Here is a 12357-nt window from a genome sequence, read left to right as displayed (position 1 = left end):
CCCCACACACAGCCCACGCTGAGCAGCCACGGTCTAGTACAGCACCTACTGTATACAGGAAGCCAGACAATCTACATCTTCCATGCCACCACCATTATCTGATTTTATAGGTTGGAATAAAGCAACCATTGAGTCTTTAGAGACAGAAGCCTTTACTAAAACAAATTGCCTCCGGCTCCTTTAAATCCAGAAATGATCTGGATGACACTGGGGGACTTGAAGTAACAAAATGTAATTCTGATTCTTACCCTGTGGAAAAATAAATTTCTATAATACCTCCGGAGACAGCCAAGTTACTCTAAAGGAATATGCTTGCAACTTTAAAGATAAAAAACAAACCACAGCAACATCTAAGGCCAACAGAGTCTTGGGGGCCAAGAAAAGCCAGGGTGTTTCCCATTTTCAAGGCCATCTCTCAATTGATACATAATGGTCCAAGCCTTATTTGTAGTTACCCAAAACTTCTGTTCCACATAGCCTATTCCAGAGAAACAGAAAAAACTTTGTGACAAGGCCCCCAGGGTAGATACTGCAATTGACTCTAAACATACAACTTTAAAGACAGAAGATGTTGAATTAAGGAGCCAATAGACAGATTGAGTATACACTACGTAAAGGGTTTGTCCACGTTTGCAAGGTCTCAAATGACAACACTTCATAAAGTTATGGAACAAAAATCACTTTAATTTGACCCAGCAGATTAGAACAGTCATGACAGAGATGGGGTGAGATTACAAATCTCACCACAGCAGGCCTTGGGCTGTTCCTAGTTTGAATGCAGTCACTACAGATGCCAGCCTGTCCATCTGGGGGGTGGTCTTCACCTTCCTAACATGGTCAGCAGCAGAGGCCCAGATGCCTATCAACCTACTGGAAATCATAGTGGTAAAAAAATGGCATAGTCACACCTGTTGGAGGGTCACCCATTCTACTTTCAATCCAATATTGCCACAACAGGGACATATATCACCAAACAGGGAGGCACAAGGAGCACTCAAGCTATGCAAGAGGTTACAATTGTTCCCCAGTGGCAGAATCCTATGTATCAGCTCTATTAGCAGTCTTCATCCCAGGAGTCTAGAACTGGGAGGCCAGCTACCATAGCCACCAAACAATCAACCAAGGAGATTGGTCCTTACACCCTCAAATTTTCCAACGATTTGTGACAAAATGCAGGACCCCAGATATAGACATGCTAGCATCCAAAAACAAATATCAAGATGTCCATCTATTGTGCCAGGTAAAAGGATCTGGGAGCATCATTCATAGAAGATTTAGTTATATATTGGAATTTCAGAAAAGAATATGCATTCCTCCACTAACAATTCTCCCAAGGATGATACACAAAATAAAGTAGGAACAAACAACAACCATCCTTATTGCACCAGACTGGCCAAACAGGTCTTGGTACGTGGACCTTGTCTCAAAGTCAGTGTCAATAGCCAGACCATGGCATCAGCCCCTCCAACCAGATTTCCTCACCTAGGGACCACTCAATCTTGCCAACTTTGCCTTGCTCCATTTGGCCAGCCTTTGACAGGATAAGGATTTGTCTGAGCTTGCATACAAGACTTGGCAGATGTTTTTCACCTATGCAATCAAACCTCAACTGGCTGCCCTGTGTCAACATCAGTGGGTAGAAGTAGAGTTTAAACAGTTATTCCAGGTCATTTGTAGGGTCAGACCACAATACCAGAACCAGCCCCCCCCCATGGATCTCAGTTTAGTGTTATCCACCTTTCAGAAAGCTCCTTTAAAGCCTATGGCTTCTTGTTATCTAAAGTTTTTTACATGGCCTTTTGGCCATCACTACAGTCAAACAAGTATTCAAAATGACTGCTTTCTCCTGTAAGGAACTATGGTTGATTGTTCACCAAACCCTAAGCTTAGGTAATTTACAACAGCACACAGCATCAGAATTAAAGAAGACTGGTAACTACTGGGGGTATATATCTATTGACAGATCTTCCCTGCTAAAGGGCTGTGGTTGCCTTGGGAGTGTACAGAAGCCCAAAACATGTTCAGCATTTCTAGCCTACTTCTTTAGTTAGGCTTTAGTTCCCCCTTAAGGGCTTATTTCCTAACACTATTCACAGCAGTAGGAGCAAGAGTGGGTGTGAAATTAAGCCTTACAAAAGTGAAACTGTTTTATACACTCTATATACTAGCACTGCTTTGGCAGTTATACCAACTTTAGTGCATAAGACTCAAGGTGCAGTGCAGTGCAAAGAAGCCCAGTATCTGACATTTTCCTTGCACAGGGGCTAAGTACAGGGCTCATTTTGTGTGTTGCACCTATAGAGTTACACACAAGTGAAGGACATACAGTATAATGTAGGTGAATGATGCTGTGCCACTCATGTACAGTCCCTTACCCTTTGAGAAAAATTTACTATACACCACAACACTGAGGTATAAATAGTATAGGGAAAAGTACATTTTCACACCTTGGTACCCTGCACTCTGAATGGTGCTGTAAAGGTTCCAGGTGCAGGAATGAATATGGCCCATAAATACCTTCTTATGGTCACAATCTCTAAGAATCCTGTATGTGAATAATGAATCTCCTAATGTTTGTTTAACATTGGTTTACACTGATAAGTGGAAAGATCATTTAGTGCAGAGGAATCACCCGGGGACAACAGCTTTCTTTGACACAGCGGCTAAGGATCCATATTGCAGTGAGTGAAATTGAATTTGCATGAAACAAAAGCTGCCAGACTGCGATAATCACAGCTTGGGGGGGGGGGCATTTGCTTGGAACGCTGATTGCAGGGCACCGTAGTGTGAGCAGAGAATAGCAATGATGTGCGGCTGTGCCAGGCATACACTCCCCTCTCCTGTTGTGGTACAGACAGAGCTGAGTCAGACAGGCGTTTCTATGCGCAGTGGGACCCATTTAGGTGCTGGTGTGGAGTCAAAGTTCCCACACTATTTAATTGCAGAGTGATGTTTAATCTTTTCTGTGCTGCAGGGGCATTCAGAGCCAAATTATCCCTGGCACTTCAGGAACCAATGCTTGTGCTTTCTGCTACAGAGCCCAAAAGCAAAAATTCAACCTTAATTTTATTCAACTGCAGTAAAAAAAGTAGTATATGTGTATTTCTACACGATGCACAATACCCAGGGCCGCTGCTGGCCAAATGGGTGCCCTAAGCAGAAATTTACTTTTGTGCCCCCTCCACGCCCACTTTTGTGGCCACGCCCCAATTGCCACACCCCATATTTTCAAAAAATACTCCTTTAATATAGTTGAAATGGTGGGATCAGACGCAAATTGTACTATACCCTCATACTGTACTACCTAAGGAAAACAATATAGCAACTCCTACATATAAAATACAAATATAGAGAGAAGGCAGTTAGTTATAAGTGAGTTATAACTATGTACCAGTTTTACCCCCCCTTACACAGTGCCCCCAATGGCCCAATACACAGTAGCCCCCATACAGAGTGTCCCCATAGACAGTACCCCCATACACAGTGCACCCATAGACAGTACCCCCATACACAGTGCCCCCATAGAAAGCGCCCGCCATAGACAGAATAGTAAATAAGGCAACAAACATCTCAGTAGTGCAATTTACAAGCTGTATTAATTGAGGAGGTTCTTGTTAATCACACTCATTGTAGCCAGGGAACATTTTAAAATAGGATTGAATTTAAGTCATTTTTTTTTTATTATAGTTATTTATTTTATTATATATATATATATATATATATATATATATATATATATACAGAAAAAGACAGAGCACACCCTAATAATAATCAACTGCCCCGGGTGCTTGCAAAAAACATGTATAAAGCAAGACAGTGAGCCGCACACACAGGGACTTAGTTAGAAGACAAAAAAAATTTTTATTAATGAAGAAAATCCAACGTTTCGAGCACCAACTGTGCTCTTCCTTAGGGACAAATATATATGATCTTTAGTATTCAGTTATAGTATTCAGTTATAGTGGGGGATCGCAAGTCTTAGGGTTTAGTTAATGAACACTACACAGGAGGCATTTTCTTGCACATATTTAGGTATTTACACTGGGGAGTGAATATTTTGCTTTGGATCTCTGTGTCTGTGTCTGTGCAGAGGCAGAAATGTTCAGCTTGCAGCACAAGTCTATTTGGGGATTCTGGGAGCCCAAATGGAAAGCAATAAATCTTACAATAATTTTAAAATCTAAAGTTATGTCATTGGTGCTTTTACAACATTTTCCCTTTGGTTTCTCTTACAAATACAGGAACATGGGATATATCTGGGCTTGGTGTGACTACAGTTATTATGGATCTTATAGGGATGTATCTGTATCACAATAAAAGCTTTTCTGGCACAAACCCAACTGTTTATTACTAAACCTATGCCTGGCTGCTGCAGCTGTGACACGTGGTTTTGGGGTAACATTGATGTAAACAGTGTCTTCAACCAATCAGGTGCATTGTCCCGCCCCCAAGCCTGCTTTAGCCTCAAGTGATTGGCTGCCTCCAGTCAGATGCTTAGCATTATCTCTAGTGATTGCAGCTTGTTACCTGCTCTCTCTGTAAGTACATTTTTCAGCTAAATATTACAGCTTTATGGTTATCATTTATGAATAGGGAGGAATTAGACATGTTGTAGCATTATTTATTTAGCAGCAGGCAGAGATTTCTGCACATTCCCTGTGCCACTGACAGTGCTAAAGAGCCAGGATGGCAGTTAATGGCAGTTGGGCAGCAGCTTCATGGATGGAAATATTAAAACATAGCAACACAAATGTGTAGGGATCTGTCAGTATCACTTTGATTAGTTGTGTCTGTTTGTCTATCCTTTTGAAGTGGCAGTTGCCAGATTCTTTACTCATTTAGGGGGGTGTCTAGCCAACTGCCAAACTCTGTTGGATGATGGTGGGAGTTGTAGTTTAGTAACAGCTGCAGGGCAACAGGTGCTGCTGATAATGTGTATTTTCTCACACACCTACACTCAGGGGCATATTTATTATAGCATGTAAGCCAATATCACCGGTGATTTTGTCCGTAGCAACCAACAGTAAAGATGTGACTGGTTGTCTATTTGGGGATCCTGGAAGCTGCAAATCCGCTGCAGGGCCACAGGTTGGAGCCCAAATGGAAACCAATAAATCTTACAATAATTTTAAAATCTAAAGTTATGTCATTGGTACTTTTACACCATATCAACAGTTTCCCTTTGGCTTCTCCTACAAATACAGGAACATGGGATATATCTGGGCTTGGTGTGACTACAGTTATTATGGATCTTATAGGGATGTATCTGTATCACAATTAAAGCTTTTCTGGCACAAACCCAACTGTTTATTACTAAACCTATGCCTGGCTGCTGCAGCTGTGACACGTGGTTTTGGGGTAACACTGATGTAAACAGTGTCTTCAACCAATCAGGTGCATTGTCCCGCCCCTAAGCCTGCTTTAGCCTCAGGAGATTGGCTGCCTCCTGTCAGATGCTTAGCATTATCTCTAGTGATTGCAGCTTGTTACCTGCTCTCTCTGTAAGTACATTTTTCAGCTAAATATTACAGCTTTATGGTTATCATTTATGAATAGGGAGGAATTGCACATGTTGTAGCTTTATTTATTTAGCAGCAGGCAGAGATTTCTGCACATTCCCTGTGCCACTGACAGTGCTAAAGAGCCAGGATGGCAGTTAATGGCAGTTGGGCAGCAGCTTCATGGATGGAAATATTAAAACATATCAACACAAATGTGTAGGGATCTGTCAGTATCACTTTGATCTTTTGTGTCTGTTTCTCTGTCCTTTTGAAGTGCCAGTGCCAGATTCTTTAGTCATTTAGGGGGGTATCTAGCCAACTGCCAAACTCGGTTGGATGATGGTGGGAGTTGTAGTTTAGTAACAGCTGCAGGGCAACAGGTGCTGCTGATAATGTGTATTTTCTCATACACCTGCACTAAGTAAACCAATGCCCTTCTGGACCCCACACAATAAAGATGGTTGGAGCGGCCTCAGTATAAGAGCAGATCCCAGTGGGCTTCAGCCAAGAACAATTCCCATCAGCCCTTTCTTATTTTCTGCATAACTCACAACATTTAGCAGTATTTATAGCTAATATTTGAGTGTAAGCTGTGGATATTAGGTTTCCCCACTGGGCCCTTGGAGGCCTATTCCGATACTGGCTAAACACACACTAGTATGTGATAGGTCAAGCATTTAGGAGAATTTAAAGAGACACTATGGTCATGCCCTGTCCATGTTCTGCAGCTTTTATTTTGCTTCCATATTAGCTGTGAAAGATACCAATCTCTCTTCTCTATTACAGGAGAAAAAGTGATGGGTTGCAAGAAGAGTAAAGTCGCGGTAAGGCTGCTCACGTTTCCTTTTGCCCTTTTACCTGGGATAAAGAATATGGTGGCACTGGCATGGGAGGGTGTGAGAGTTCAGGGCAAAATTGATGGGGCCAGGATCAAACACCTTGGCCCATGGAGCTCTACTTACATATATGAGACAGATAATTACACACACACGTTATACTGATACAACAAATCCTACGCAATTGGCACTTTCATCCTTAATTAATGGCCACATACCCTGGATTTTGCAGTATAATGGCAGAATATTTTTACCACAATTAATATATGTGAACAATCATCTTAACTGGTGGGAAAGTGTATTATAATTATAACTTAATTTTTTTTCTTCCACAGAACGTAATTCTATCAGTCAAGCATGAAAATGCTTTTGTGGAGATCGTAGAGATCAACGATGTGCGTGACTCTCTGGTGGAGTTTACTGCCACCTTAGAGCTGCCCGACCACCTGGCACAGCCATCGTTCATAGGTAAGTGTGACCAATACTAAAAAGCACATTTTAATTAGAGTTGCACATCTGGGAAACCAATTTCAGTTTTGAAAAGGACCCCACTGCCAGATAATAATGACATCTGTTGTGTTTTTATTCTTGTAGAATCTCCACTTCCTGCTGGGTATGAAGAGGACCCTGGCTCTTCCCACAACATCGGAGGGGCCATTCCTCTTCATGAGCCTGAGGGCTCAGAGCCAGCAGAGACTATCCCCAGGGATACAGCCAGCCCCACCAATTTCAACTGGCTTTCATTCGTAAGTACATTGTATGAGTGTGAAATATATACAAACACACACATGTAATTGTTGGATTCTTACTATGCTTTACCTCTGTAGGATGCCATGGTGGAGGTCCCTGGGGTAGTTATTACTTCAGAGGCCCTGGTGAAGATTTGCGTGAAAGCAAATAAATACGTACCACCATTTCAACCACCAGCGATGCCATTTTTATTGGGTAAGTTGGATGACACACTGACTTCTTAAAATTTATGAATTTAATTAATTAATTTATGGTTAATAATATTATTCTTAGTGCATTTATATGAATTGTATGGACATTTATGTTTCATTCCAATAGGATACGTATCTATTTTAATAGGAGAGTATTTATACTTTTTATAAAGTGTAGGCCTAATTTTGTAATATTATAATAAACTGTATCATCATGTTGAGACTATATTGTTCCATTTCTGCTTCTGTTTCAGAAGCTCCTGATTGTGATGCTGGCACGTCCAATAACATCGGACACATTGTTCCCAATCAGGAGCAAGAGTCTGAGCCAAAGGAAGATAATTCCACCTCTTCCAGTCTTCCATCAGAAGTAAGTAGATTCTACAGATATTATTCTTTATTCTTTGCTTCAAGGGTCTCATTCATTCTCAGTGCTGCACATATGAAATTCATGCAATGTTTATTCTGCGCATAATACTCATTTGTCCTTTGTTTGCAGCTCAACATCTCTGAATTTGGCTCAGATGTTGCCAATAAAATACAGGGCGCAGAAGGACCATCTACCAGGTATCTGATTTGGGGCAAATTCTATTGTTTTGGTTTAGAATTGTAAGTTGCTTATATATCAAAATATTAATATTGCCTAATTTGCACTGTTTGTAAAGCTTAATTCTATTATAGTTCCCTTCTCATTAGAGGGTAAGAACAGTAACTGGCCAATACCCCCAAGGTGATTGGATGCTACAGAAGGTCACCAAATAAACTGTATATTAGATTATTCTTGTCTGTAAACATGAACAAAACATATATTACATTTTCTTTATTTTATTTTTCAGCCCTGTTGAGCCTGGATCTCCCTCACTTGATCAATTCAACCTGGGTCAAGTGTTGGGAGAAGGAGGATTCGGGAAGGTGAGCGACTCATTGCACAATTAGGTTTTAGTTACTACTGATTTACCCAGAGTGATTAAACTTTCTGTCTTCTGACTCCAGGTATTCCTAGCCGAGCACAAGAACACCGAAGTGCTATATGCCATCAAGGCCCTGAAAAAAGAACACGTTTTGGAAAAGGGCAACTTGGACAGGTCAGTGATAGGGCAGAGATTAATATTGGCCATATCTGTGTCATCTTTTCTTATTATATTCAGCTTTATATGTAGGACAGTTTTCTCTTTTTATATTTAATATCTATTTTACCTCACATTCCTTTAAATCATTTGCATTTGGTTATTATCTGCTGTCATACCCTGGGTCTGTTCATAAAGATGTGGTGATAATGGGATGATTTTCCCCACAGTGTCTTCCATGAGAAGGAAATCCTTCAGAGGGTAAGTTCTGCTAACCACCCGTTCCTGGTGTCATTACATGGAACCTTCCAGACGGCATCTCACCTCTTCTACGTCATGGAATATCTACCTGGAGGTGACATGTTTGACTTTATAAGATCAGTGGAACTAGAAGAACCGGACGTCATGTAAGTAGAATGGGAATCATCTTAATTCTCGCACATATCAGCTTATATATAAAAAAAAAAATTAAAGTAACTGAATTTTATATTTTCTCTATTCAGGTTTTACACCGCATGCGTCGTTCTTGGCCTGGAGGCATTACATCAGCTTGGCATTGTCCATAGGTAAGCATTAATAACACTAAAATCATCTTTATTTCCAGATGGAGCTGGTAACACTACTGTAGCACTGTAATAATTTGTTTGATGTTATTATAAGGATTATATATGTATAACTACTAAACTATTGACTTGGTTTTAATTCAGAGATCTAAAGCTGGAGAATTTGCTGTTGGACCGGGATGGCTACCTTAAGATCGTAGACTTCGGCCTCAGCAAAGACAGTAAGTGTTGCTTATAATTCTGGAGCATACAGGGGATAAGATCAGATTATTAGGTATTATTACATTTAGATATAGTGTTATACGTACGTGGCATAAACAGATCTGAGTGGGTGTGTAGTTTGGAAGCAAGCAGTTGAGAAAAGTCCCTCATTACATTAGGGCCCCAGGTTGCAATTTCCTCACAGTGTTTCTTGTGTTTAAGGATTTGGATACAGCGACCGCACGAACACCGTGTGCGGAACAAGAACATACATGGCCCCGGAGATCTATCTGAAACTTGGATACGGCATGGCCGCTGACTGGTGGGCCCTAGGAATAACCATTTATGTTATGCTCCTGTATGAGGTAAGCACAATTCCTATATTATCAACTTACATTGGGGAATCATTGCTATTGGCATTTTAATAATGTGACTAAACATAGTGAAATAATATGATTAATATATATAAGTGTAACACTTATTATAATCTCCATATTTACAAGCATAACTACCTATAATCTCAGAAACTATATATCATGAATATTACTATGTTTGGCTTCCCTTTATCATTTATATAAGAAATACCCCCATGGTGCTGTACTAAGAAATGGTATCTGTATGACCAGCTGCACATGAGAGATGTAGTTCAGTACAGAGCCTGCACTAAGTTGATATTGCAACAAATCTTTTAGTTTTTCACTAAAAGGAATAATTATTCACTTTCTCAGTTACCATTCAACAACAAGGATCCAGTTGAGCAAATGAAAAGCATCCTCTATGATGACATCATATTCCCGGAAGACCTATCAGAGGATGCCTGTACTCTAATACAAGAAGTAAGTTGGAAAATTGCTTGTATTTCCTGGGTGGATACTTTCCCAGTAGAATAATAAAATAGACATAAGAATTAAAAACATTAATGACTTAACAACAATGTTTGATTTCTTTTTGTAGCTGTTAGAGAAAGATCCTGAATTTCGCCTCGGTTCGGGTGACGCCGGGGCTGAAATGATTAAAGAGCACCCCTTCTTTAGAGTAAGTTTCTATTCTATTCCTTTTGATTTACAGACAGAAAAGCACTAATGAATATTGATAGATTCTTCATGTTTAATGTAATTTCAGCTTTACTATTCCGTAGCCTCGTAATGCATTATAATTTCTTTTTCCAGCTATTCTAGTTTTTGGACCAGATACTCATTGTGAAATATCACCTGTCTTTTAGGATATGGACTGGGACCATCTGTTACAGCGAAGAATTACAGCTCCATATGTACTGGGCAACGAAGACCTGGAGAGCCAAGAGAACCCTGGATGCCAAGCTCCAGCACTGCCACCAACTGCTGCAAGGATTCCATCAGAGCTGCAAGAGGCATTCAGAGGATTCTGAAAGAACATCAGTTACCGCTGAAGGAACATCTGATAAGTAGACGGAATAGATGGGGAGGGTGGAGGGCCAGTCCATATCCATATAAGAAGTCCATTCATATAAAGTGATGCTCAGGTGTCCCACCTCAGTAATCTCTGACTGAGTAGGCTAATATAGGAATAGTCTTCTCACACTTTGTAGAATATTGTAAAACCTCACCTGTATAACAGGCAAGTAAGATCTAGTGGCAAGGTGAGAAACAGTGTATTTAGTTAGTTAGGGATTTTCTTTACCTAAAATGTTCCTTAGGTTATGGATAGCACTGGGTTGTAGCCAATTGAGGTATTAGGTAACACACAGGGCCCCTAAAAATTTGTGGTGTGTGATGATCATGATAATTCATCTTGCCTACTGATGATTTCATCTCTCCTTCTGATGCCACAAAGTTATTTTTTCACTAATGCCTCATAAGCTGCCATTGTTATCTGTATTTCTAGGAAACATTTTAGATTTTACTAGTTTTTTGTAAAGTGATTTTTGCTCGATTTTTTGTTTGCAGTTGTAAAAAGAAAGCAATGGTTTGCTGGTAGATTGGGCCAGTTTGCATTTCAATACTATATGATATTTGTAGCCTTTTTATTTATTATGGATAGTAATTAGTACTGTGCTGAAGGCATAGCTGAGATGCTTGGAGAGAAACAGGGAACTTGATTGAACTGACAAAGTACTGAGGCTACCTTTATTTCTGGGCAGTAAATATTTTGTTCTTAGCCACCTAGCGCCAGAGCTGCAAAAAGCCGAATGCCTACACGAACAGCGAGCACGATTAGACTTGGCGTCACCTCTTTAGCAAATGCCACAAGCTTTATAGTTGGCATCTCAAATACTCACCTTTTAGAGCAGTGAAGTACAGATGAAACTAAAGGGACAAAAGATGCTCCACTAAACAGATAAACGTAACTAAAATATATTTGGGGCTAAATTGGGCATTTTTTTCTCCAGTTATTGCCATTTTGGGGAGAAATTTAAATTTGTTTGTTTTTTTTCAGGCCAAAGCATAGAGAACTGCGTCCACAATTCTGCATGGCATGGCATCTCCAAATAGCTGCAGGTGTGCACTTTCAAGGAATATATAGTTTATAGCCCCTAAATATGGGGCTCTCACTGTTGGGGGGCAGTGAGCATTCCTAATTTGTTAGATTTAGTCTTTGCACACTATTTCCCCCTGCCCTGTAGCAGCAACTGGTTAATTTGCTTTATTAAATATAAAATATATCATTAAATCGCCTACAATGTCAATTAAATTATCAGGCTCCTTATACCAGCACTTTAGTTGGCCTTTAGATTTAAATCCTTCTTTGATTCTGTTTCTTAGATGTGAGACACAGATGTGAGACAGAGAGTTGCAACAGTCAAAAGAAATCTTATTCCGTGATGAAGATCATAGATTGTATAATGAATAATGTACCAAACACTCATCGGAGTCTGTGTGAAGAAAGAAGCCTGCACCCCACCTGCAAACCGCCACCCACTTTTCCTCCCCTAATAGGCACCATTTCATACATAACTTGTTTGTTCTGCTCACTTTATGTATATTATAATACAAATAAAAAATCTTGCTTTTCAAGAATATCATCTGTGTATTGATTAAAGATCTTGGATGGAGATATTGGCATCGGTCATTGGCCAATGGGAGGTCAGAGAGAAGCAATCAGGGAATGATGTGCCATGTTTGCCTGTTGCTATGGATTCCTGGCTTAGCGCCTGCATATGGGTTGCTCATAAGTGAGATTTTATTAATAATGTTCATCTCCCAATAACAGGGCAACACAGAGGGGCCAAAGTATTGGCACAGACTGACACAGAGGGGAGAGGCCAAGAT

General features: G+C 40.2%; 2 protein-coding genes and 1 long non-coding RNA gene across 3 annotated transcripts; all 3 read left to right on the top strand.

Moving 5' to 3' along the window:
• The first annotated feature begins 7458 nt into the window (after nt 1–7458).
• On the top strand, nt 7459–9322 carry LOC108645754 (protein kinase C-like). The gene is made up of 4 exons (XM_031896607.1): nt 7459–7648; nt 7778–7845; nt 8115–8190; nt 8272–9322. The coding sequence occupies exons 1-4, from the start codon at nt 7493–7495 to the stop codon at nt 8461–8463; spliced, it is 492 nt and encodes a 163-aa protein (XP_031752467.1). The 5' UTR covers nt 7459–7492; the 3' UTR covers nt 8464–9322.
• LOC101733853 (serine/threonine-protein kinase N2-like) lies at nt 8831–11499 on the top strand. The gene is made up of 6 exons (XM_031896608.1): nt 8831–8911; nt 9053–9129; nt 9332–9474; nt 9838–9945; nt 10064–10144; nt 10332–11499. The coding sequence occupies exons 3-6, from the start codon at nt 9382–9384 to the stop codon at nt 10494–10496; spliced, it is 447 nt and encodes a 148-aa protein (XP_031752468.1). The 5' UTR covers nt 8831–8911; nt 9053–9129; nt 9332–9381; the 3' UTR covers nt 10497–11499.
• A 45-nt stretch (nt 11500–11544) lies between these two features.
• On the top strand, nt 11545–12107 carry LOC116408667. Its single transcript, XR_004221134.1, has 2 exons — nt 11545–11586; nt 11851–12107. It is a non-coding gene; the product is annotated as an uncharacterized LOC116408667 (long non-coding RNA).
• The last annotated feature ends 250 nt before the right edge of the window (nt 12108–12357 follow it).

The sequence above is a fragment of the Xenopus tropicalis genome, chromosome 2 (genome assembly GCF_000004195.4).
Source record: "Xenopus tropicalis strain Nigerian chromosome 2, UCB_Xtro_10.0, whole genome shotgun sequence".
In the NCBI taxonomy this organism is placed as follows: domain Eukaryota; kingdom Metazoa; phylum Chordata; class Amphibia; order Anura; family Pipidae; genus Xenopus; species Xenopus tropicalis.
This window is presented reverse-complemented; position numbering and strand designations above follow the sequence as displayed.